The sequence below is a fragment of the Ambystoma mexicanum genome, chromosome 5q, assembly GCF_040938575.1.
Source record: "Ambystoma mexicanum isolate Mex_15411 chromosome 5q, UKY_AmexF1_1, whole genome shotgun sequence".
Classification (NCBI taxonomy): domain Eukaryota; kingdom Metazoa; phylum Chordata; class Amphibia; order Caudata; family Ambystomatidae; genus Ambystoma; species Ambystoma mexicanum.
In genome coordinates, this window is record NC_090933.1 from 34,197,849 (window position 1) to 34,225,651 (window position 27,803).

Consider the following 27,803-nt stretch of genomic DNA (forward strand, 5'->3'; position numbering starts at 1 on the left):
AAGAACAAGAACACCGCTAGTAACAGCCTTACCTTGCGGCGCTTCTGCCCATCATTCATCGCTCCTTCTGTTCTGCGGGCATCTTCGGCGGTGTCATTCCCATCCCGGCACGGCGCTTCCTAAGGAAAAGGGAAAAGAACAGAAAAAAGGCATTAGTAAGCATTCAGCAAATCTTTGCTTATTTTTAAAGACTGTACAAGCTTCAAACGCTTACCTGAATCCCAGCCACTCTGGGGGAACTCTGTCTCCGGAACTTCTCATCCGTATGCAAGAGGGAAAAGACACTCCAGGTTAGCGTGGAAACATTTAGAGGCGCCGCATACCGCGCCTACTCACCGCATTTCTTCTTCATAACCGGCATCCACGCAGAAAACGTTGCGGCACCTAAAAGACACAGAAAAAGAACTCAGTTCAATACAAATACGATAGGGTCGCATTGCGCATTGCGCTCTCACTCACCTTCAGCGCTACTCATCTCAGCAGCACGTCGCCCTCCCCGGACGCCGGCCATCATCTAAGGAAGGAAAGGAACGAAGTTAGAGAACTGTTCAAAAGACTCATTATACTTACCTGTCGGACTCTTGCCAGTGAAGTAACTAGGCAGCAACGAGCCCGCATCAATCAACGTGCCCCTGCACTGAAAGCAGGATGGAGAGCACACTTTCCAAGAAAACAAGGTGAGCTGTGGATCTGTCAGGTACTGTCAGGTTGGAGTGACATATTCTTTACATACGGTATCATATATTCACTTACATTGGGTCAGGGGAGACACATATTTAGTATAGAAAGGTTTTAGGAAGTTATTATGGGTTATATTTTTTATACAGCCAATTTTGCCCTTAACCTTCATTGCAGTCTATGGAGATTGCCCCAAGCCAAGATGGAGGTTCTCAGTCTAAATTCTGATTGGCTGGAGATTGTTTATAGGGAGGACAATGAACATTCTAAACTGCCTTTCATCGTCCTTGCCCAGCTGAGAGGTCGTGTACCTTGTTGCTCCTGCTTAACTTTGTCAAGGGTGACAAGTTTCTAGCGGTTGAGCGGAAGATCTGAAAGTATAACAGGAGTCATGTTTGGAGTTTGGTGGAGACACAGGACAGGAGTCAGAAACTTCCATTCATTCTGAGAAAAGAAGTTTTCAAGTCTTATTCAAGATAAGTGACTTTCCAGCTTTGTTGAACTTGTAAAAAGGTTATATTTATCTAAGGGACTGAAATCAAATCTGTATCTAAAAAGATTGAAGCGCGTACGTTTGTTTTTATCGCTACATGTTAAATCAAACTAGCGCGAGAGTTTTTTGTCCGTTACTTTTCGCCCGCGCGTGTGTCGCTGCGCGTGAGAGTGAAGCGCGAGCGTGTACTTTGGACTCGCGTTTACTGTTCGTTTACACAAGGATTTTTTCCGCGTGATAATATAAGCGCGTGTGTATGTTGCGCGTGTACGTATTTATTCGTAAGTTGGACATTAGTGCGAGTGCGCTTTACCCGCGAATTGAGTCGTCAGCGCGTGTGCGTGTTTCCCGCGACTTGGAGGAAAGCGCGTGTAATTTTTACCGCGTCTTGGATTTTAGCGCAAGTGCGTTTTACCCGCGAACTGAATCGTCTGCACGTGTGCGTGTTTCCCGCGACTTAGAGGAAAGCGCATGTAATTTTTATCGCGTCTTGGATTTCAGCGCAAGTGCGTTTTACCCGCGAATTGAATCGTGTGTGCGTGTTTCCCGCGACTTGGAGGAAAGCGTGTGAAATTTATATCGCGTCTTGGACTTTAGCGCGAGTGCGTTTTTACGCGTGTGCGTATTTCCCGCGAATTGGAGAAAAAGCGCGTGATTTTTTTTTCACGCGGTTTCTGGCTTTCCACGTGAAGATTCCAGCGCAAGTTAAATTTGTTCCTGAGAAAAACACTCTCTACAAAGAAAATATTAAAAACAAATACAAGAACTTAAAAGAACTTCATAAATCTTACTTGAAGACCTTGTTCAAGAATCTTTGATTTGAGCAGACTAACTACAAAGTTAATTTACATTCATGGACCTACTGAGAAGGCTGAATTATCTATAAGATTCTGGTCCACAAGTAAGGAAGTCTTGTCTGCTTTTCACTTCTCTGGGCATTCTGAAGAGAAGAACCAGGTATGGTTTTTAAACTATTTTGATTAAGGATTTAGAGTTTAAGGTTAGTATAGTAAGCCATGAGTAATGAGGTATATTGCATGTTTATGTTTTAACTACAGGTGAAGAACCAGCGAGTTGATAGCTTCCAGCCTGGTGTTTGTTTCTTTGTCCATTCCCCCTTTCCCCTGAAAGTGAGGCAAACTGAGCAGTTATATTTATGTCAGCTCAGAGTGCCACATTTTGGGTGGATTGTCGGGGGTTCAGCAGCTTCTGCAGACACCAGGTTCTCAGCATGACAGTATGAAAGGCCAATAATAAAAAAAAGTGTCTGCCCGAGCTGTTATGAACCCCGACGAGACAACCATGGAGGCATTGGGAGTAATGGTTAGGGAAATGAGAGAAGAGTTACGGGTGGCTCATCAAGAGTATTCAAGTCTTTGTCAAAGAATGGATGAGTTAAATTTAAAGGTAACACAAATACAAGAAAGAGAAGGTGAAGTTTCTGAAGGTGCAGCAAACCCATCTGAGTTGGTAAGAGTAGGGGAAGAACAAGAACCTAGGCTTCCCAGGGGGGCAGAGAGAGGTTTAGGAACTTTAGTTATGCCTGTTCCTTTGGCAGCCCCAGAACGTTTCTTAGGAGATTCTAGAAAGTTTCAAATCTTTCAGACTCAGTGTGAAGTGCATTTTCTAAGTCGTCCAGAGTTGTTTTCCACAGATGCTTCAAAGGTAACATTCATCTTATCATATTTATCTGGAGAATCTTCTGCTTGGGGAAGTCTTTTGGTTAGTCAAATGAATTTGGCTTTGAATAATTATTCCCTTTTCCAGACAGAATTTAAGAAAATGTTTGATAAGAGACAGTTATCTTTAGAGGTTGATGGAGAATTACTGGAACTGCGCCAGGGAGGAAAGGAGTTGATTTCTTATATCACTCAATTTAGAACTTTAATTTTAGAAAGTAAATGGCCAGAGGAGAAGAGGGCTTCCTTATTTTATAGGGGCTTAAAGGATGAGTTAAAAGTTGCTCTGGCTGGAGTTTTGGAGCGACCAAATACTTTAGATGCCTTAATTGATTTGGTGGTACAGTTGGATTTTCGTTTAACAGAAAGACGTTCTGAGCGTAGACGTACTCAGGGAGAGGTTAGGTTTCCAGGAAGAATGGAGAGGCCTAAAGTTGAGGTGGTGAACAGAGAAGTGAAGTCAAAGATAATTGACCAGCAGAGCCGGGTGAGAGGTCCATTGTCCAAGGAAGAGAAGGCAAGAAGAAGGGAGAATAATTTGTGCTTATACTGTGGTAGGAGTGGTCATTTTCTTGAAACCTGTCCTTTTACCCCCAAGAAGATCTCCAAATCTTCAGGCAGAGTACAACAAGTGGCAAACACAATACAGACAGCGGTTCTTCACATAACGGTGAACGTATCCTTGATGTTTGAAAAGGTATTTTTAGGTTCTGGGCCAATTATTATTGATTCAGGAGCTACAGGTAATTTTATGGATAGAGGATTGGCTAATACTCTAGGTATTCCTATTGTTGCTAAGAAAGAAATGGAGCAGGTCAGAGCAGTTGATGGAACATCTCTTTCTTCAGGTCCAATCACTCATAATACAGAGTTACTTGAGATGGAGATGACTGGAGGTCATAAAGAAAATATCTCTTTTGAGTTAATTGACGCTCCAATCTTGAAAATTATTTTGGGTATGCCCTGGCTTACACTTCATAATCCCAGAATTGATTGGAGTGCAAGAATTGTATCCTTAGAATCAACCTTTTGTCAGGAAAATTGTCTTTCAGGAAAATCTTTTGAAGAGAAAGAAAAAGTTGTGAATTCCTTTTCATTCTCGCTTGCAGAAAGAGGGGCAATAGGTTTTGACATTGGAGCAGTTGTGGGAGAACTTCCAACTTGTTATCAGGATTTTTGGGATGTTTTTGATGAAAAGGAAGCTGGTGAGTTGCCTCCTCATAGGCCTTTTGACTGCAAGATAGAGTTGGAGCCTGGAGCTATTTTACCAAGCAGTAGGGTTTATGCCTTAACTGAAAAAGAGAATGATTATTTGAAAGAATATTTAAAGAAAAATTTGGCTAAGGGATTTATTCGGCACTCTCAATCGCCGGCAGCCTCGCCATTGTTCTTTGTGCCTAAAGCTGATGGTTCTCTCAGAACTTGTATAGATTACAGGGCAGTAAATAGAATGACAGTGAAAAATCGGTATCCTCTCCTCTCATTTCAGAAATGTTAAATCAAATCCAAGGTGCAACCATATTTTCTAAGTTGGATTTACGTGGCGCTTATCATCTTGTAAGGGTCCAAGAGGGGGATGAGTGGAAGACGGCATTTAAAACCAGATTTGGCCTCTATGAGTACCAAGTGATGCCTTTCGGTCTTTGCAATGCCCCAGCGGCTTTTCAATTTTTTATCGATGAGGTTCTTCGGGAATTTCTTGATGTTTTTGTTATCGTCTATATTGACGACATTTTGATTTTTTCACAGAATTTGGAGAAACACAAAGTTCACGTTCGACAGGTCTTGAGGAAATTGAGAGAGAATAATCTTTTCGCTAAATTGGAGAAGAGTCAGTTGCATACGGATTCGGTAGAATTTTTAGGATTTGTGATTACTCCTTGTGGTCTGGAAATTAATCCAAAAAAGGTGGAAGCCGTTCGTGATTGGCCTACTCCAACTAAGGTGAAGGAGATCCAGAGCTTTTTGGGATTTGCCAATTTTTACCGAAGATTCATTGAAGGCTTTTCCAGTTTAGTAGCTCCAATTACTCGACTTTTAAGAAAATTTGTTTGGGAAGCTAAGGCTGATGAGGCTTTTCATATTTTGAAGGAGAAATTCATTACCTCTCCTATTTTGATTCATCCTGATACTTCCAAACCATTTTTTGTAGAGGCTGATGCTTCCAATGTGGCAGTGGGAGCAGTGTTGTCTCAGAGGCATAATGTTACAGGACAATTGCATCCAGTGGCTTACTTTTCTAAGAGATTTTCACCTGCAGAGGAAAATTACACCATTTCAGACCGAGAGCTTCTTGCTATCAAAGCAGCATTTGAAGAATGGCGACATTTTTTAAAAGGAGCACGTCACACTGTGACTGTATTAACTGACCACCGAAATTTACTCTTTTTGAAGACAGCAAAAACTCTGACACCTCGACAACTTAGGTGGTCATTATTCTTTGCAGATTATGACTTTATAGTTACTTTTAAGCCAGGTAATCAAAATAAAAAGGCAGATGCTCTGTCACGGCAGTTTCCAGAAAGCGAGGTTAAGTCGGTTTGTGAGCCTCTTCCATTGATCGCTCCAGAACGTTTTGTTCTTGCTGGGGTTGAAAAGGAGAACGAAATCTTCAAGAAAGTAAGGGAATCCTTTTCTGAGACACAACTTGAAGATTGGGTTCGTTTGGATCCAGCTCGCAAAATTAAAGATGGTTTACCTTATTTAGATGACAGACTCTACTTACCATCAATTGAACTTAGAGAAAAAATGTTGAAGGAGTGTCACGAATCACTCTTGGCAGGACATCCAGGGTATCGGAAGACTCTCGAGTTGATCAGAAGACATTTTTGGTAGGAACGAATTCGACAAGATACCCTCAATTTTGTTAAGACCTGTGAAATTTGTGCTAGGTCTAAGAATCTCATCGGAAAGCCTTCTGGGTTATTGGAGCCGTTACTAGTTCCACCGCGGCCTTGGTACTCAGTGTCTTTAAATTTCATCACGGATCTTCCACAAGATAAAGGTTGTACTTCGGTATTGGTTGTAGTTGATTTACTCACCAAAGAAGCACATTTCATTCCAATGAAGGGAGAGGTTACCGCTGATAGTTTAGCTCATAGTTTCTTGCAAGAAGTGGTAAGATTACATGGAATTCCCAGTCAGGTCATCTCAGATAGAGGTTCTCAATCTATTTCTAAGTTTTGGAGAGCTTTTTGTAAGAGGTTGGGAGTGGAGGTATGTTTATCATCAGGTTACCATCCAGAAACCAATGGGCAGGTAGAAAGGATAAATCAGGAGTTGGAAAAATATTTAAGGTGTTATCTGCAGACAGGTGAAGAGTGGGTAGATTTGTTGTGGGTTGCAGAATTCGCATATAACAACTGTAGTAAGGATGCCACCTCTATGTCTCCGTTTTATTTGGGACAAGGTTTTCATCCTCGTTTTCTTAGTATTGAGATTAATAATGATTCTAGAAACCCAGAAGTCGAAAGGAGACTAGAAGTTATGAAAAGAAATTTGGAAAAGGCAAAAAGGGTGTTGGTGGAGAGTAAACAAAAATACAAAGAGTTTGCTGACCGTAAAAGGAAGATTACTCCTCAATATAGTGAGGGAGATTTGGTGTGGTTATCAACCAAGTTTTTGAGAATTAAAGGAAGAAATAAGTTTTGTCCTCGTTTCGTAGGACCGTTTGTTGTTGAAAAGGCGATTAATCCAGTGGCTGTTCGTCTTAAATTACCCAGTCATATGAAAACTCATCCAACTTTCCATGTTAGTTTATTAAAACCTGTGGTTAAAGGAACTAGATTAACACCTACTCCTTCGGCAGTTGTGATTAAGGAAGATGCTTCCGAAGAATTTCTGGTTAAAAGAATTCTGGACTCTAGAAGAGTAAGAGGAAAGCTACAGTATCTCATTGATTGGGAGGGCTTTGGTCCTGAAAAGCGCACTTGGGAGAAAGCTAGTGATGTACATGCTCCTCGTTTGGTAGAAAGATTCCATAAAAAATTTCCATTGAAGAGTGGCCCAGGGACTGGGCGTTAGGAGGGGGGGTACTGTCAGGTACTGTCAGGTTGGAGTGAAATATTCTTTACATACAGTATCATATACTCACTTACATTGGGTCAGGGGAGACACATATTTAGTATAGAAAGGTTTAAGGAAGTTATTATGGGTTATATTTTTTATACAGCCAATTTTGCCCTTAACCTTCATTGCAGTCTATGGAGATTGCCCCAAGCCAAGATGGAGGTTCTCAGTCTAAATTCTGATTGGCTGGTGATTGTTTATAGGGAGGACAATGAACATTCTAAACTGCCTTTCATCGTCCTTGCCCAGCTGAGAGGTCGTGTACCTTGTTGCTCCTGCTTAACTTTGTCAAGGGTGACAAGTTTCTAGCGGTTGAGCAGAAGATCTGAAAGTATAACAGGAGTCATGTTTGGAGTTTGGTGGAGACACAAGACAGGAGTCAGAAACTTCCATTCAGTCTGAGAAAAGAAGTTTTCAAGTCGTATTCAAGATAAGTGACTTTCCAGATTTGTTGAACTTGTAAAAAGGTTATATTTATCTAAGGGACTGAAATCAAATCTGTATCTAAAAAGATTGAAGCGCGTACGTTTGTTTTTATCGCTACATGTTAAATCAAACTAGCGCGAGAGTTTTTTGTCCGTTACTTTTCGCCCGCGCGTGTGTCTCTGCACGTGAGAGTGAAGCGCGAGCGTGTACTTTGGACTCGCGTTTACTGTTCGTTTACGCAAGGGTTTTTTCCGCGTGATAATATAAGCGTGTGTGTATGTTGCGCGTGTACGTATTTATTCGTAAGTTGGACATTAGCGCGAGTGCGCTTTACCCGCGAATTGAGTCGTCAGCGTGTGTGCGTGTTTCCCGCGACTTGGAGGAAAGCGCGTGTAATTTTTATCGCGTCTTGGATTTCAGCGCGAGTGCGTTTTACCCGCGAATTGAATCGTCAGCGCGTGTGCGTGTTTCCCGCGACTTGGAGGAAAGCGTGTGAAATTTATATCGCGTCTTGGTCTTTAGCGCAAGTGCGTTTTTACGCATGTGCGTATTTCCCGCGAATTGGAGAAAAAGCATGTGATTTTTTTTTCCCCGCGGTTTCTGGCTTTCCACGTGAAGATTCCAGCGCAAGTTAAATTCGTTCCTGAGAAAAAGACTCTCTACAAAGAAAATATTAAAAACAAATACAAGAACTTAAAAGAACTTCATAAATCTTACTTGAAGACCTTGTTCAAGAATCTTTGATTTGAGCAGACTAACTACAAAGTTCATTTACATTCATGGACCTACTGAGAAGGCTGAATTATCTATAAGATTCTGGTCCACAAGTAAGGAAGTCTTGTCTGCTTTTCACTTCTCTGGGCATTCTGAAGAGAAGAACCAGGTATCGTTTTTGAACTATTTTGATTAAGGATTTAGAGTTTAAGGTTAGTATAGTAACCCATGAGTAATGAGGTATATTGCATGTTTATGTTTTAACTACAGGTGAAGAACCAGCGAGTTGATAGCTTCCAGCCTGGTGTTTGTTTCTTTGTCCCTTCCCCCTTTCCCCTGAAAGTGAGGTAAACTGAGCAGTTATATTTATGTCAGCTCAGAGTGCCACATTTTGGGTGGATTGTCGCGGGTTCAGCAGCTTCTGCAGACACCAGGTTCTCAGCATGACAGTATCAAAGGGAAGGGTTGGACCCCGGAGAAGAAGGGGTTCAAGCACACAGAGACAATAGGGAGTTAAACTCTACCAATCCTGTGTTTCAGGCCCAGTCTCCAGTCGAGTAGACTCCAGGGAAGGGTTCGAGGTCGTAAGCGGTCAGAACAGGCAGAGTTCGTCCCCGTGGATACCAGGTGAGCGTTACACTTGAAGAGGCGAAGAGCTTGAGAGGGAAGGTATTTAAGGAAGAGAGAGTTGGGAGGTAATGAGGCCCCAGGCCTCAGAAGGACTTGTGGAAAATTCAGAGGGTTTTGAACTTAATCCTCGCAGCCACTGGGAGCCAGTGCAGAGATTTCAGTCCTGGAGGGATACGATCCATGGGCTTGAGGCCAAGGACAAGTCTCGCAGTCCTGTTCTGGATGAGTTGCAGAGGGCGCAGAGTAGAAGCAGGCAGATTTAGAAAGAGGCTATTGCAGTAGTCCAGCCCAGAGAGAACCAGAGCTCTGGAGACAGTGAGCTTATTGGGGAAGGAGAGGAAAGGAAGAAGACCTCTTAGGAGGTGCAGCTGGTAGTGTGACTTCTTAAAGACGTCAGAGATGTGAGGAGAGAAGGATAGAGTGGAGTCGAAGATGACCCCGAGGTGTTTAGCCTCACAGGTGATTAAGGAGGTGACAGAGGAGATCAGGGTGGCAAAGAGAGAAAATGTTGGTCTAGGGAAGAAGGTTGAGGAGCTAAATGAAAAGGTAGCTTGAATTCAGGTGACTTCTAGTTCCGGTGTTTTTGATACCGGGTATAGGAAATGCAGGAACCTCCAATTTTGGAGAGGGTAGATCAAGAAAGGAATATGGCTGAAGAGAAGGGGAGAGTAGGGGGCTTAGGAGCGCTCCTTATGCCAGTACCTCTAGCCCCACCTGAACAATTTGGGAGGGTTCCAAAGAGGTTTAGAACCTTTATAACTCAATGTGAATTACATTTTTTGAGTAGGCCCGAGGAGTTTTCATCTGAAGCAGCAACGGTAAGAGGACCAAGAGAGGCCAGCCAGAGAGCGATGGGAAAGGAGGGAGCAGGTGTGCTGATGAGGATAATCTCAGTCTTACTGGCTTTAAGGCAGAGATTGTTGGCGTCACATCACTCCTGGATAGCGGACAGACAGTCAGAGATGAGAGAAGGAATAGAGGTGGCAGAAGGGAGCCTGAAAATGACTGAGTGTCGTCCGTATAACACTACAAATTGGGGCAGAGAGCGGCAATGCAGTGGGCAAGAAGTGTCAGGTATTGGTTGAACAGTCACGGAGAGAGGTTAGACCCCTGGGGAACACCACAGGTTGTGATAGAGATAGATTAGAGGAAGGACCCAAGTTGGACCTGGGAGGGTCCATCTGAGAGGAAAGAGTTCAGCCAAGCCAGGCCTGATCTGTGATACTCAATTTATCATGGAGATGGTTGATCAGGATGGCGTGGTTGACCGTGTCAAAGGTAGAAGAGAGAACAAGTAAGATGAGGACACATTGGGTATTGAAGTCACGGTTGGAGAGCAGGTCTTCACGGATGTTCAGGAGAGCTGTTTCCGTGCTTCTGGCAGCTCGGAAGCCAGACTGATGGTCATGGAGACAACCAACCAATTCAGTGTGAAGATTAAGCTGGGGGATGGCCCACTTTTCCTAGAGTTTGCCCAGGAAAGGAGTGATGGAGATTGGGCAGTAGTTAGCAGGGCAGGAGTGGTGGTCTGAGGGATTCTTAAGAAGAGGGTGCACAAGGGAGTGCTTCAGGAGGGTGGGAAGACTCCAGTGGCGAAGGAGTGGTTGCAGAAGTCAGCCAAAGCAGGAGCCAGGGTGTCAATGTGGTCCTTGATGGTTTTAGAGGAACAGGAGAGTACTTGTTTTGATGAGACTTTCATAGATCGGACCTGTCTAGAAACCTTGTCTGGGGAGAACATGGGAAAGGCAGAGAAGGAGGGAGGAGAGGTGGCCAGAGAAGGGCCAGATGAAGAGAGGGGAGTAAAGGTAGGAGGAGTAGAGGAAGAGAGAGAGTACAGGATGTCCTGAGTTTTGGAGATGAATTGAGAAGCCAGAGCCATGCAGAGGGACTGGGAGGGAACAAGCGAGGTATAGACTGCAGCAGGATTTACCAGCTCCTTGCAGATTTTAAAGAGTTCGGCCGAGTTGTTGGATGCTGCAGAGATGCAGGCTTTGATAAGGGCTCTTTCTTAGTGCGGACATAGAGCCGGTATTGCCTTTGGAGCAGGTGGCAGGACAGCTTGTCATTACACAGTCCCATACTAGATAACTTGGCAGGGGTGTAATACTCCCTCTGAATTATTTTAAATTAGGTTTCTCCATTCTTGAGATTGAAGGAAACCGCTGGAATTCCAGCAAAATATTTAAAGATGTCTCTGGAATCTAGTGTGATACCTAGGTCCCCAGACCACATTTCGGCCGTGGCATTATTTCTCCCCATATTGTTGGGAATTAATAAGTAATTTTTGGTTTGAATCACCATTGACTCGCCTTTAAGGACTTTACAGAGCCAGGTCTCTCTGAATTGCAGTGAGAAGTGGAGTCTGCTGAAAGTGTATCCGTGGTTAAAGATGCTTTTGCCACCTGTGGTACGTGAGAAGGACCTGCCAAGGAAATCTATTAGGCCCAGGCATTTTCAACAGGCCGTTGGGTCAGAGATTTGGGGCATTTGTGATTATTGCAAACTGATGCACAAAGAATGTAAATTCCTCAAAAGTATTCTTGATAAACAGTACCCCAAAATGATTCTCTCTTCTTGAAGCTGTGACATGCAAGAGTTTTGTATAATATCAAACTAAGAATCCTGCTTTATTGGATTAGATTGGGGAGTGCTCTGGGGCTATATATTTACAAGAAGTCTCTAGAGGATCTGCTGGCTATCAGGAGTGTACGTTCGTTGCCCCGTTTTAGTTCTTGTAAAGGCTCTTTTTGCCTAGATCTGAACCCTAGATCTGAAGGGTTTCTATGATTGGCCAGACCACAAAATGAAATGTGACAGTATTGCAGTGATTGGTTTATGAGAACCTCATCACCAGCTCTGGGCCTGGTGGTGTCTACATTAATTATTTGGTTTATCAGCAAATGTCAGACTTTGAAATGTACTTAGATTGAACAGGGCCACCATTTGCAAGGTCGCTGTATATTAAATCCAGGATGTATATTTTACGCATAGCGCTCTTCTCTGCTCACTGAAGCAGTGGTAATGCTGGAACCTGTTTCCACTGTTTGAATAAAAAGGATATTGTAGATTAGAGATTTTTTGTTCACTGCATGTGACAGTGTAGGATCTGATTGAGGAACCATAACATATGCACCATGCCTGATGCCTTTTATTGTTTAGTTTGACACCCTCCTCGGAAGTGACTCATGGATGTAAGTACTTATATTGGGCATGGAGGCTGAGAACAAGGATGAGACAGTAGGAGACCGTTTCCACAGGCATATTGCTTTTTTTAACAAGATGTAGTTAATAATTTAATAATCAGTGAGTTTTATTGTGCGTACACTTGTTATATATTTTTAGCACAAGGCATTTTGTATTTTAATTTGGGATTTTTCTTTAGCGGAGGATCTTTCACACCAGTTTTGTTTTGTGGAGACGGTATTGGATTTGAAATTAGATAATTGTACATATGTTTACAATGGAGACAGCGTATATTTGCAATATTTTATTCACTGTTTTATGCCATCCATGTGGTGTGGTGCATTTATATTTCCAATTAGACTGTGCATGATAAGGATGATGATAAAGGGTATGGTGTTAATTTGGTATCCTTGGACTATGAGACACTGCCCCGCCAATGGTATATCTGGGTTTGGTGAGTCACACAGCAGATATTCTAGCAATCGGTCTGCATGAGTATCCAGCTACTTGGCTAGAACCCACCACTACCTTCAGCATACCTCAAAAGTAGCTTGTATGCAGTGGTACAATACAAAACATCCAACACATGAAGTCAATAAAATAGACATTACTGAATGTTGAAACGTGTATACCTCTACTGTGAAACACTAAAGCAGATAATTACTCTGAATGATACGTACCGCGGCACAGCCAAAATTCAGCCATCAAATCTGAAGGAACTCGCATAGCATGAATCACTCCTTTCAGTAACTTTGGCAGTTTTGAATGAATCCCGGGTGCTGTGGAAAAAGAGCAAAGGAAAAAGGTGAGCTGCATTGGAGCAATCAACAGAAAGAACCCAGACCTCCAACCAATCAGCAAAGCAAACCAACCAACCAACCAACTAATGAAGTGTATCTTCCACACATGCATCATTGTGCCAGTCTTCTGAACCTGTTGGTTAAGTAGTTTTTAAAGGGGGCCATGCATACACAATATTATTTTGTCACCTCTGTTAAATCACTACATTATCTGTAAAATTCTCAATTTTTGTTACTCCTTCTACGATGCATATTGGTAAATGTCAGAAACAAATACTAGTAGGAGGTACATAACGCAGCTTTGATAATCCTATAAGCTATGTGACACCTTCGTCACAGCTTATTAATAGGTTTCTAACATGTGGCTTCAGGGGAGAATGATAATCCTCAGTGTTTAAGAGGATGCATATTCACCCCAGGGTATGTGAAGGCTTATGTCTGAATAGGTATTGTTTCCTTCTTGAGTGAGTGAGGTATCATAATGATAGTTTGATCATTTAATAGAGCACTTCATACAGGATTCCTCCTGTTTCAAAGGATTGCAATAAAAGGTGTTAGTAGTGCATAGTTTATTCTCACTCAATGTAAGGATGTTGGAAGAATAAAGGGCTAGGTCCGCACCAGCAGGACTCAAACCTGTGTTCTGAAGGCTGAGAACAGTTGTTTTGGGTGAGTGCTTACATCTCTGAGGTCTTTTGCTTGTGTTATCCTCCAGCGGTTAGGATCTCATGCTTGACTGGATCAAGCCTTTTCCATCAGTGAATCTGGTTAAGTCCTTCAGTCAAGAGGTCGCCATTAGTTAATTAGTTCTCATTCTTTTCTATTATTTATTTTATTTTACAAATGTATCTGTAATACTCCATACTCTATATCAGGTGTAATCTCATACATGTCTCTTTGTCTTTTGCATGCCAATGGAATGTTATGAAAAATAACATCACATATTCCGACATCTTGGCTAGCTTCACTTCAGATTGACATCCGTCCTCCAATGGTTAGAACAAATCCTGAAGACTCTAGCTAGCATTCAACTCTCTGACGGACTCAAACCTGTGTTCTGAAGGCTGAGAACAGTTGTTTTGGGAGAGTGCTAACATCTCTGAGGTCTTTTGCTTGTGTTATCCTCCAGCGGTTAGGATCTCATGCTTGACTGGATCAGGCCTTTTCCATCAATGAATCTGGTTAAGTCCTTCAGTCAAGAGGTCGTCATTAGTTAATTAGTTCTCATTCTTTTCTATTATTTATTTTATTTTACAAATGTATCTGTAATACTCCATACTCTATATCAGGTGTAATCTCATACATGTCTCTTTGTCTTTTGCATGCCAATGGAATGTTATGAAAAATAACATCACATATTCCGACATCTTGGCTAGCTTCACTTCAGATTGACATCCGTCCTCCAATGGTTAGAACAAATCCTGAAGACTCTAGCTAGCATTCAACTCTCTGACTACCTCCCTTGAGCACACAATCCTACTTAAGGACCACTAATTAGGCTTCCAGCCAAACCATGTAATTCTAATGAACATTAGAGAAGAGTTTCTTAGTGCCAGAGCCTAAGCCCACATGTGTTCCCTGATCATTTGAGCTATTCCCAGCTTTCGTGGCGGCACACTATAGAACGCTACACCAACAGCCAGAGAAATGACTTGCCGAATTGGATGGAGTTCTCTGCAATGGTTCAGGTTCTTTCTCTCCAACTGTACTACATGTATTAAACTAGAATTGTTCCCCTCCAGGTCATCTGATGTAACCTGCTAAGTGACCCAACATTCTTCTCTACCAAGTCCTATTCAAAATATTTAACAAGTCCGACCCTCTCCTCTCCAACACATTCAAATCTTTTTCATTCAGGTACAACAATTGATGCAGATGAACATACTTCACTTTAATGATTAATAAACAAAGACCAGAGCAGCCTCCCACAAGATACTTATATACTGCATTCCAAGGTAGGGAGAACTCTCGTCTGGAAAAAGGCTTAATGCTATCACAATCTCCAACGCCTCCACTGGACGCAACAAGCATTGACAAATCCAATCATTTTGTTTTTTGCAGTGGTTTATTACAATCTATATTAATTGGTATGGATTTGTGTTGGTTCCATAGAGAATAGGCCCAGTTTTAATATCTTGAAAGTCGATAGGCCAGTCATAACTTAATTATTTTAGTTGAGCTGTTAGTCCCTGCTGGCTGTTTAAATACTTCAAACTCTTTTCTAATTCTTTTAAATCAGCAGTTGCGGAGCGAAGCCTGTAGCTTACAATGTGCCTCATTATGAGTTCATCAGTGTGGCAAAAAACACCACCAAACTACGGGTTTGAAGGTAATTCATCTGCTTTAAACAACCAGCCAAAAAAGGCCACACCTGGCAGACGTGACCCAAGTGGAGTGAGTAGTGTCGGGCCCCCACGTTCCCTCTGAGTGCTGGGCTGCATCTGACATCCGCAGCCCAGCCCATATAAACACTTTGGGGCCACCACACACTGCTGCTGCTGTTGCCTTCTCCCCACTGCCAGAAGAGCCAGCACCAAAGAGTGCATGAAGAAAGAAGAACCGAGAGCAGCAGCAAGGAACTTGAGTCAACCCTGGCCAGGTTGTCTTGCAAGTAAGGTCATTATAAATAGTTCTTAATGCAGTGCACTGCATAGACTTTGTATATTTCTTTAAGGACACGTTTATATTGTTTGTGTTTATTAGTAACACAGCTGCTTAGGAGTAACTTAAGTTGTATATAGTGTCTTGTGTTTTGCCCCTTTTTGTAAAAAATTCACAAAACCCTGCTGGTGTAGTAGAAAAGTATATAAGTAAGCTTTTAACAACTAAAAAGAACCCTACACCAGCAATCATTTTGTCTGCCTCTTCTTTTGTGCTCCAGTTACTCTAACCTTGTTTTCTCCTTAGGGGTATAGTGGGAACCTGCCTGCCCTAATCTCTTGATATTCCCTACCCAAACTTGTCTGTACAACTTCTTTTTCCCAGTTTAGCACAGCTATTTGTGGCATGATTCTGAAGGATACGGTTTGAGATTTATTTTATCCACTTCCCCTTTCCCTTGGTGGTGCTCTGGGCTCAGCTGTGTTTAAACCATGTTAGGGGCGCAACACCTTGGAGGGACTGTGGGGTTCAGCAGCTCCTGAGGACATCAGAGAGAACTCTGACCTGACGGAATGAAAGGCCAAAAACTTAAAGTTCGCCCGAGCTGTCATTAACCACATTGAGTTCTCTATGGATGCCCTAGGGGAGCTGATTAAGGAGTTGAGAGAGTTCAGGGTGGCAAAGAGAGAAAATGTTGGTCTAGGGAAGAAGTTTGAGGAGCTAAGTGAAAAGTCAGCTTGAATTCAGGTGACTTCTAGTTCCCGTATTTTTGATACCTGGTATAGGGAAATGCAGGAACCTCCAGTTTTGGAGAAGGTAGATCAAGAAAGGAATATGGCTGAAGACACGGGGGGAGTAGGGGGCTTAGGAGCAATCCTTATGCCATTACCTCTAGCCCCACCTGAACGGTTTGGGAGGGTTCTAAAGAGGTTTAGACCCTTTATAAATCAATTACATTTTTTGAGTAGGCCCGAAGGGTTTTCTCCTGAAGCAGCAAAGGTAACTTTTGCCCTGTCTTATTTGCCTGGTGAGGCAGCCCCATAGGCTGGGGTTTTAGTCAGTTCTTCGGGCATGCAGCTTTAAGGTATTATTGTCTCTTTCAATTGGAATTTAGCAAAATGTTTGACAGGAGACAGGTTACTCTGGAGATGGATGGGGAGCATTTGGAATTAAGGCAAGAGGGAAGAGATTTAGTCAGCTATATCACCCAGTTTAAATCTCTAGTTCTTGAAAGTGGTTAGCCAGAGGGGAAAAGAGCGTCCCTGTTTTACAGTAGGTTATGGGAAGAATTAAAAGATGCCTTATCATCTGTTGTAAATTGGCCGACTTCTTATGAGGCTTTGATTGACCTGGTAATCCAGTTGGACTTTCGTTTAAGTGAGGGGAGAGCGCAGGAGGGTATTTGGGGATGGGAATACAAATCCAAGAGGGGTAAGACCAAGTTGGAATATTTTAACAAGGAGAGTAATTTCAGGATTCCAGAAAAGATGAAAGGGTTAGGGGGGCCCTTTTTGAGGAAGAAAAGGATATGCGAAGGGAAAACAACCTGTGTTTGTATTGTGGGAAGAATGGGCATTTCATAGGTAATTGTCCTAACACCCGCAAGAGAAACCAAACTCCAGTGATAAAGACTCAACAGATCATGAATACTCTTCTGGCTGCAGTTCCGCACATCACAGTGAATGTATCCTTGTTTTTTGACGCAACTTTGAAGGAGAGTGGTCTTGCCGTGATTGACAGAGGAGTCACTGGAAATGTTAAGTATTGGGGAGTGGCTAAATCTATGGGTATTCCTTTGGTGCAGAAGGTTTTGGTGGGGTAGGTGAGGGCTGTGGATGGATCAGCACTTACGTCAGGAATAATTACACATGAAACAGCTCCTTTAACGATGATCATGTGGGATAATCATGGGGAGAAGTTCATCTTTCAGTTAATTGATATTCCACAGCTGAAGAATATTTTGGGAATGCCTTGGCTCACTTTTATTGATCACATACTGATCTTCTCTCAGATCCTGCAGCAGCATTGAGGTCATGTTAGACGTGTCCTTCAGTAGTTGAGAGAAGAGTCCATTTCACTCGTAGCACATTGAATTTCTGGGATTCGTGATCTCTCCTAAGGGTTTGGAAATGGATCAGAAAAAGGTACTAGCACTTTGGGACTGGCTTTCTAAGACCAGGGCGAAGGAGGTGCAAAGTTTCCTCGGCGTTGCAAACTTTTTTTGTAGATGTATTGAGGGTTTTCCTGCATTATAACACTGATTAAACAGCTACTTAAAAAGGTGTCCATTTTAACTGGAATTCAGAAATTGTGGAAGCGTTTCAGCTGCTAAAAAATCGTTTTACTTTAGGGCCAATTTTACTGCATCCAGATTCCTGCGAATCATTCTTTGTGAAAGTCAACACACCGGATTTGGCCATGGGAGCCTTTCTGCCCCAGAGACATGAGGAAACAGGGCAGCTTCATCCTGTTGCATCCTTTTTTATCAAAGACATTCTCCCCAGCAGAAAGAAATGACACCATAATGGACCAGAACATTCTGGGGATGAAGGCAGTAACTGTTTTGACGGAAAATTGCAATGTTCTCTTCTTAAGTTCTGCTAAGACAGCTTAGATGGTCTCTTTTCTTGCTGATTAGCACTTTGTGATAACATTCAAGCGTGGGAGTTTGAATGGCAAGGCTGATGCTATGTCTCATCAGTTCCACGGAGGTGAACAAGAAACAGACCAGGAAGAACAATCCCTGATCTCTCCCAAACGTTTCGTTTTGGGAGGACCATTGCATGAAGAAGGTCTGCGAAAAGAGATGCAGAAAAGCATGAGCAAGTTGGAAAAGGTGGAATGGGAACATTTGGATCCAGCTCAAAAACTGGATGGTCTGCCAATTTTGGATACCAAATTATTTCTTCCTAGCGAAGCCCTGCGGGAGAGAGTCTTGAAGGAATGTCTTGAAGGAATGTCCCAAATCAGCTCAGAGAACTTTCTGGTGGAGTACCATGCATGTGGATATGCTGAACATTGTGAAGACGTGAAGTTTGCATGCGGTCAAAGAGTCAGGCAGGGAAACCATATGGGTTGCTGGAGCCACTTCAGTTCATTATGTTTATACAGATATAAAAACATCCAACAAACACAGACAATACAAAACATAAAAATCATCAAAATACAGCATATAGATAAAACAATCACCAAATCAGATTTGCTGATTCTCATCAAAGACATCTTAACCGTAAATATCAAAATAATGGCACACAACATTGTATCCCTTTAAAATCCCCTTTCTTCTGTACATGGCACTTTTCAAATAGGACAGAAGGGCCCATGCAATCAATTCTGATTCCGCCGTCAAAAGCAGCAGCAAAGCGGGCCTATAGCAGCGTATGTCAGTGTACTTAAGAATCTGCAGAATTGTTAGTTTTCTAATATCCCCATATCTGTGCAGAATAGTAAAAAAGTGTTTCAGATCCTCTCTTGGGGCCCGTAAACTGGGCAACTGGGGTCATCAGGGTATCCTGGCCACTTTTCTGTGTTGCCCCTTAACAGTACACAATCAAATCTCACCCACGTAATGAGCCATCTGTGTTCTTTTTTCGTGGCCGAAACAAGATACTGCTGTATATCGGGACCCTGCTAATCAGCCAATGTTGGCTTTCAGGCTGTGTGACCCATACTGCAGGGGCCCATTTGGCTGAGATCCCCTATGCACCACTTCCTTATGGGCACTCAGTTGCAGGGAGGGTAACACTATAGCGGGAGGGAACTGGGCTTGGATATCACTGGAGCACAGGGACTCCTTTACAAACCGCAGCCAAGGAATTTTAGACCAAGTTTCCTTTTTCAACATGCTTCTTATGATGAAATGACACAGGGTTGCCTGCTTGTGTCCCCATATTCTCAGCCAGTGGTTACTAGGGGCAGCTGCCCATTCATCCTACAAGTAGGCCATCCACAATTCCCTGTGAACCGAGGCACAAAAGGATGACCCTGGAAGACCCAGGAGCTTTTTAAAACAACGTTTTTCTTTTCTCTGTAGATCACCGGGCTTGGTGTGGCTCCACATAGAGTAGCTGCCTTGCGTGGTATAAACCTTGAGGACCGATTGCATATACTGACCCTTGCACTTTGATAGAAAATGGCATATACCCCCCATTTATTGGCTCATCTACAATGACTGCCTTTTTACATGGGCATTGGAAAACCTGACCCCCAGGTGGTCGAATTCAACCACCCTTGGGACGGTTTCCCTGTTGCAGACTATGGGATGCATCTTGGCGTGCCTCTTCCCTCCAATACAACCTATCACTGCCAATTTAATGGTGTTGATCTTCAACCCCAGACCGGCCATAAAGGTAGCATATGCATCGACCAAGGCCTGCAGGGCCCTTGGGGTTCTGGCCATTAAAACCATATCATCCGCGTAGGTCAGAACCGGAAAAGCCCTGCCCCCCAAGCTCAAATAGTCAATGCCTGTTCCACCAGGGCCTTCAACAGCCCATTAATGTACAATGTGAAAAGTATGGGGGCAAGAACAAACCCCTGCCGAACCCCCAACCCTACATTAAATCACTCTGTGCACTGACGCCCTGGTCCAATGCGAAAGCTTGCCATGTTATCCATATGCATCTCGCAAAGCACCACCAATATTGCCTCTGGGCACCCCAAGGACTCGAGCACGCCCCGACAGCTTCAGTCTATCGACTTTGGTAGACCATCTCCCCCTTGCAAAACACAAAGTTAGATACTAGGAGATATAGATTCAGTGCTTGTTACATGGTTCCCAGACTGGGTCGAAAGCCAAATTGGATATCCATCAAAACCGCCCCTTCTGTAAGCCAGGTCTCAATATAGCCTAACATGACACGACCAAACATTTAAAATGATGAATCCAAAAGGGATATCAGGTGATAGGATGATGGAATAGTCTGGTCTCCCTTTTTGAAAATTGGGAATAAGATCGCAGATTTCCATGAGGACGGATAGTGACCCGAGCTCAAGAAGGCATTAAAGGCCGAGGTCAGTACCGGTGCCCATAGGCCAGATCGCTCCAGAAAAAGGTTGGCTGGTATAGCATCCGGTTCAGTGGCTCGATTTCTGTCCTGTGCCCCAATAGCTTTCAAGACCTCTTTTGTAGAGAAATTATGTCAAAGTATGTGGTACCTCACCGTTCCCTTTCCTTACCTGAGTCTTCTTTAAAGATGTCCAATACCTTTTTCTTTCGGTTCCTTTTAGTTTCTTTCATCTTTCTTTCCTTTTTCTCGTGCAAATAAGGGCGAGCTCCCTCTGAGGCCACCTTGACCTGCAGGGAAACAGGATCAGGGGGGACCCCAAGGAGCAAGGCCCCAAAATGTCCAGGGAAAAAGCCAATGTTGCAGAAAAAACCCTGGGTGTGACAACCATTCTGAGTTGACAGAAGAGGTGATGCCTTTGATGTTTGAATTCTTAAGAATCAGGTGAGAAAGATAAGCTTCCTTCCTCATACAGTACAGATTCCTCCCAAGTTCCACCATTGAAACACAGTGGCAAGGAAATGTCCTCTGGTCTCTTAACTGAAGTAAGCACAGCCGTGCCAAAACCTCGCTTACAGATTCTTGTTGTAAGGTGTAGGATCGTCAAGATTCTGAACACAGTAAGTTGAATGCGGGAGGGTCAAAAATAGAATGAGGGTACAGAGGTGAATACGAAGAAAAAGTACCTCGAGGTCAGGTGAATGGATAGACAGGACCAACAGGGCAAAGACGAGAGCCCTTAAGAACGTGATTCCTATCCACCGTAAAGGAGATGACAGAAAACGTAGGAAATGGAGTCAAGATTGTCACAGGTAAGACAAATAGGGAAAGACAGATATGGCGTAAAGATCTGTGATCAAAGTGGCATAGGGCAGATAGCTACAGTCAGCAAACAGAAAGAAATAATATACAAGAAAGAAGTCAGGTGGAGGATAGACAGAACCCGGAAGTACCGCAGAACCGGTAAACACACGAAACGAAAGTAAAAAAGTACCAGATAGAATTCATAAGAACAGAAAGAAACAGATCAGAACGAACGAGATCAGAAGTATATGAAGAAGCAGAACAGACAGGGAGAAAGCAGAAAAAAAAGTATAAGCAAGCAAGTCGAAGCAAAAAGCACTAGCACGAACATGACGCACAAGCAGCGAGGGTCCTTAGACGGATACAACGTGAAGCGTATCTGGAAGTAACTGCCTATATCCTTGCGGCGGCCATCTTAGGGGTAAACTAGACCACTGCAGTCGGATAGAGCGAACAATACCCCCCAGCCTCCACTGAGGCCAACGCTTCCAGGGACGAAGTGTAACAAATTAAGTGCTGAACCACAAATCTCCTTCCCCTCTGGAACACAGCTAACACCAAAGACCCATAATAGGATAACCAGTCAGCCGCTGAGTCAGCCGCTGCCACCCCTGTGGCCCTCCTTCCCATTATATACAGTACCCCCCTCGACCGAGAATTCCCCAAAACCGTTGGCTTTCTTAGTCTTATTTGCCTCCAGGAACTCTTCCCATGCCAGCTCTTCAAGCTCCATTTTTCTGTGTTCTATCACTCTACGGTAATTGAATCTGGCTTGGGCGATGTTACCTCTAGCCGTCACTAGAGACTGGTCAACCCAGTCACAATATTTACAATATTTAAGTGCAAACAGAGGCTTGAATTTTCCCCCAGCTTATCCTTCTCAGGTACGCTACTTCAATTTCCACTTGGCAGGGTACACTGCCTACATGACTCTCCCTACCAAACAGTCCTCTTATTGTTAAGACCAAGGGAGTGTGATCATTACAACCCACTCTAACCACTTCAAAGCTCACAATATCCTTCCTCAATTCCAATGATAGACAAAGATAATCAATGGTTGAAGAGCCCATATGGTTATTAAGCTTTCTTTTTCCTGTGTAGTCCGGCTCAATACGGCCGTTCACCGATCTCATGCCCCATTCGATCAACCAAGCACTTAGTTGAGTGCCCCTTATGCATACCCTGGTGTCCTCCATTAGAGGTTCCCGAAAATGTAGAAGTTGATCCTCCAGTGGTTCATAGAGATCTTTTCCTAAGCTACACCCCATTCTAAGGTTGACATCACCTGCCCAGATTAGCCTGGTGTTGGTGCACCCTTTGTCCGCTTGATACTTATCCACATACCCCTTTACCTTCTCCCATCTATTCCCCTCTGCCTTATGGGCATTATTGTAAAATTTAAGATATCGAACTTATCTCTGCCTGGCGCACTAAGCCTTAGTAACTGTACAAAATCCATCTGCGTCTCCATCACCTTGATCCTACAGTGTAGGGACACCTTGGCCAAGATGGCCAGACCCCCAAAACACCTCACCATCTGATTTTTGTTAGCCGGTGTACCATAAGAGACATAACCGCCCAAAAGGGGAATTTCAATTGCCCAAGTTTCCTGTAAGAGGTTCACATTGTGAGAAATCAAGAATTCCAAGTTATCTTTCTGCTCTAATTTTCCCCTATCCGCTAGATCCTACTATATTTCAGGAAACAATCTTAACAATGGGACCAGCTACCAGATCATGCCCTCCACACCCCACCCCCTGCCCACTCCCAACCCTACTCACTTGAACACATACTCTGAGGCAAAGAGTCCCTCTGTTAATCCTGCTCATCCAAGGATAGTAAGGGATTAAATCTATTCAGTGACACCAATCCTCTGAAGCCTTCACCTCTTCCGTGCCCCAGTGGTTCACTCCTTCCCACCAACCCGAGTTTGCACACCAGTTACATTTCGTGTAACTGCGGCACCCTCAAAGCCTAGTCCCTTACCCCTGTTTAGCATCCTCTCCACGGGCCCCTCAGTAAATACCGCCAGCGATCCATTTGGGGGATAAAAGAAGCCCCAGCCCACCATCCTGCTCTGCTGTCCAGTCTCGATCCGTTGGCCTTAACCACCTTGTTTAGTTCAAAGTTCCCATATGCCTGACAATTGTGGGTTAGTGAAGGAGACCATAATGCAGTTGCCTTCAACTGATTTTCTAGAGAGCCCCACCCATCCCCCTCTTCTGGCCATTATGACTGGATTCGGGTCAATGCTTGGACACTTCAGGTTGGTATTGATCCAATGCGTGGCTTTGTTGATCATTGATTTTGCGGTTTCCAAAACACTCTTGGACAACCCCCTTACTCCCATTATCACCCCCACCAACTGAGCCGCCACCAGGGGAAGATTTAACACATTGGGCCTCATTACACGGACGGCGGTGGACCAAGGTGCTATTAGCACCTTGGTCCATGCCGTTAAAATACCAGCACCGCCTTGGAGGAAAGGGGAATTACCGCCCTATTCCAAGGTTGGTGGGGCGGTAATTCCCCCTTCCCCCATTGCCCTTCCCCATTCCCATTTTTGTCCCATAGGGCATAATGGGAATGGGGAAGGTGCTAATTACGGCACCGCAAATTGCGGTACCGTAATTAGCTCCCTGGTCCCTTTGCGGGTTGGTTTTTAAAGCCTGCAAAAAGCAGGCGTTAAAGTCTCCAACCCCGCAAAGGGACCTCGTAGTAAGGCGGTAAGGGTTAACGGTCACCAGTACCATTAACGGTGACCGTTAACCCTTACCGCCGTCCGTGTAATGAGGCCCATTATTCTCACCACCCGCCTACCCTACTGATGAAGGGCTAACCAGGCGTCCCTACATGGGCTTAGTCCATCCTTGGACCTTAAGCCTAGAGCTTATATCCCTTCCACATGGGTTATCTCTCACCTCTTGGTCCGTTATACTGCCCCTTCCTATACCCTCCATGTCACCCTGCCTCTCCTTATTGGGAACTGCCACCGAGGCACACACCACCCCTTCCCTCCCACCCGGCCCAGATCCTTCACTTTTAGTTTTAGATCTCTAATTGAGTCATCCAGAATTGCTAGGGTATTCATTACCCAGCTTTTGAATGATTAGAGTAGAACTTGGGTGGCCTCTATTTTCTTCAACCATTTTGCATCTTGGCATATATCCCTCGTTGAAATACCCTGCCGGGCGGCCAAGAGCAAAATAAATAGGCTTATGTTAGGTGTCAATTAAGGACTCTAACCAGATGTTGTCATCCTCCTTTGCCGTTGAGGCAGTGATATGTATGCCAGAGAAGGAGTGACCCCCAACTGCCCCCTCCACCCCCGTCTCGGCCCCCTCCTCCATGCCCTCCTCATTTCTTCCTATTGGAACTATTGGAGCTCCAATATTGCCAAACAAGGAAGTGCCCATTCTCAAGGGCATCTCAATAATAGCAGGGTTAGATCTGGCCACTCCCTCCACACCAATGTCCTTAATGCTTACATTGCACGAAGTGTGGGCCATAGGTGAACCCCCACCCTTCCCCCTCTCTTCAAGCCTCCCACTAGATGAAGTGGCTTCCCAAATGGCTTTTTCGCTAACCTGGATTCTATCAGCCAGATTCCAAGCCTTGGGGCCTCATTACACGGAAGGCGGTAATGGTTAACGGCCACCGTTAATGGTAACGGTGACCGTTAACCATTACCGCCTTACTACGAGGTCCCTTAGCGGGTTGGTGCTTTAACGCCTGCTTTTTGCAGGCGTTAAAAACCAACCCGCTAAGGGACCTCGGAGCTAATTACGGCACCGCAAAATTGTGGTGCCGTAATTAGCGCCTTCCCCATTCCCATAGAGCCCTATGGGGCAGAAATGGGAATGGGGAAGGGCAATGGCGGAAGGGGGATTTACCGCCCCACCAACCTTGGAATGGGGCGGTAAATCCCCTTTCCGCCAAGGCGGTGCCGGTAATTTACCGGCATGGTCCAGGGTGCTAATAGCACCCTGGATCACCGCCTTCCGTGTAATGAGGCCCATGGTCTTTAGGTAGGTATTCAACGAGAGTTGGGATGTGGCCCGCCTAGCCCTTACTTGCCTAACTGAGGGTTAATTTTGGGGCTCTTTATTAATTTGGTTTTTGGCACTAGTTGCCATTTTTCCCAAGCCACCTTCTTCCTTCAGTTTTCTTTTAACCATTGTTTGGACAGAGTGTGGGTTAGTTGGTTGGTACGATTTAGTGGGGGCTAAGGTGCTAATATTCTAGCAATATACTAGCAATTTATAGATTCGTCCTAGTAAAACAATGTTAGCACAAAGAATATAGTTTAGGCATGTAAGCTACAGTGAAAAGATGAGCATTATGTGGTGATGAATAAAAATATCTAAAAATATATCACTAAGTTAGTGGTAAAATTTGTAGCATAAAAACCGTCACAATAATCACAATAAAAATTGGTTTAAGAGTTCACTTCCAATTGCAATACTCAAATTAATAGCCAATTACATTTTCCATGTTATGCTAAAGATTGACCAAATGCTAGCCAAAACTGATTTAAAACAGTCCAGGAAGTCCAATGTCCAGTGTTTACGATGAGTCCAATAAGTAAAAAAACAGCAATGCCACATATAGAGAATGTTCCAAAGTGCCAGTGATCAAATATCTAAAGAGCACTGGGTAGTTCATTCGGGCTGGTAATCTCTGGTTATCTTGGCAGCCCACAGCCCAACTGCTTTCACCCTCCCCCCTATCCCACAACTGCCCCACTGCCCCACCACTGCTACCGAAGGGGAGAGATACTTGCAGCCCCTACGGTGCAAAACAGAGGGCAGACAAAATGACAGGCCCGATGGATATCAGATTATACAAGGAGAGTAGGGGGGCAATCACCTGTTTTCAGTGACCAGCAAAGGGGAAAGGGTAAAAGGGAAAAGGCTGGTTTAACATGGACACGTCTGAGCCCAAGGGCAGGGCACGCCCGATGGCTTGGGGAGCAAACAGAGTCCGTCTCTCCCCCCCTGCACCTTGGGACTCGGGCCTGTACGCTTGGAAGCCAATGACTTAGGAAAAGCAACAACTGCAGCGGTCCGAGGCTGTACGTGGCAGTGCAAGGATGCAGCTAAAAAGCCGTCGGTAACAACGTTGATGAGCCTACTTACTTGGAGGCCGAGGCGAAGTTGCAGTTCCAAGATCGTAAAATAAAAACCATGCAGTTCCGAGTGCTGAGTGCTGCAACGACCAAATGGTCTCAAACAGTCCCGAAAGAGAAGCCCCAGCATGCGCTGTATGCACAGACTGCAAGGACTTTAAGGACTCGGACGTGGACTCTGTCACAGGAAAACAGTGTAGAAAGACCGGACACAAAGGGGAACGGCAGAGGACTTTAAGTACTCAGCCATGGACTCCGCCACGCTATGCTCCACCCTTGACAACTGTTAGGAATTTCACACAAGATGCTGTCTGTTAGAGAACTTGGAAAAGCACACCTTAGGTGACAGAGTTACACCTCTTAGTTTAGGCATGTACCACCCAAAGGTTTGGTACCAATGGCTGAGCAGTCAGGTTTAGTCTAAGGAAGGAGAAGGACTGTAGTGAGGCACACAGTATTTACAGCATGCCCTTAGTTAAAGGAAACATGGACATACTAGAAGTTATATAAAAATAGTGATTTTATTTTATATACACTAAGGTTGTAAAAGTAAGGTAAGTATTATTCACAAATTAATATCACAGTAGAATAAAAGGTAGCACAATTTAAATCAAATGTAAAGTAACACATTGTGAAAGAAACTATTGATACTTAAAGCAAACATCAGATCAACTCTTGCAACTTCAATTAACCTCTGCTAACCAATCTTTAAAAATCCATCCCTATAATAGGCGAGTGCCACAGGGTCAAGCGGGGCAGTGGAGGTCCAGTGACCAGGGCTGAGGAGGAAGGAAGCAGGTAAGTAGCAGTTAGAGCAGAGTCTATGAAGGTTTCTTCAGGTCTTGCAGGTAAGTAGCAGTTTATCAATTTAGAGGCCCAATGGGTGGTTCACCCCAATGGGACTTAGGGTGCTCTGGAGGTAGGAGCAAGTAACAGCTTAACTGCAGCCCTCCAACAACACAAGAACAACACAGTGAGACCAAGGTAAGTACCTAGGCTCGGACAGTCCCTCTGCAATGAAGAACTTGATGCAGCAGGCTGGTCCCCCAGGTGAGGAGACAGTTTCCGCCTGGTTTGGATTTCTGGGCCTGGAAGGCTAACAAAGGAACTTTGGATGGAACAGATAGATGCACTTGAGCAGCGGGATGCCCAGCAGTGGATCTTCGCAACACTGCTGCATTGGAGCCCTTCACAGGCTTTGGTTCATCAACGGTTGACGTCCGGTAAGCTTCTCTTCAGTTCATGTTCCACGACTCAGCTGAGGGGACATCTAGGGGCAGAAATGAGCCATGTCAGGCCCAGAAGGATGCCAACAAGGTTCCAGCCAAAACAGTACTTTGCAAGAAGTTGCACTGCAAAATGACATAGGTGCCAGGGAATTAGGAGTTTGCAGCCCGGGAAGGTCGCAGCTCTTCGTGGGACGGCACAAAATGCAGGTGTCTTGACACTGGTTATGCCCACCAGTCAGTGGGTGGAAGTCATGTTCAAGAGATCTTCCCTGTCACTTGGAATTCAGGGTTGGGTCTTCAGCGGTCACTGAACGGCTCTGGCAGTTGCTTGGAAGTTGCTGGGACATCCGTCCTTGAATTCCTC

At 44.2% G+C, this 27,803-nt stretch overlaps 1 protein-coding gene across 1 annotated transcript in view; it reads right to left on the reverse strand.

Annotated features, from left to right (window-relative positions):
- LOC138498547 (maestro heat-like repeat-containing protein family member 1) overlaps positions 1-27,803 on the reverse strand; it is a 262,370-nt gene that overhangs the window by 48,019 nt on the left and 186,548 nt on the right. The window contains exon 7 of the mRNA XM_069622325.1: positions 12,552-12,650. Coding sequence (XP_069478426.1) covers positions 12,552-12,650 — 99 coding nt within the window. The remainder of the gene's footprint in view (positions 1-12,551; positions 12,651-27,803) is intronic.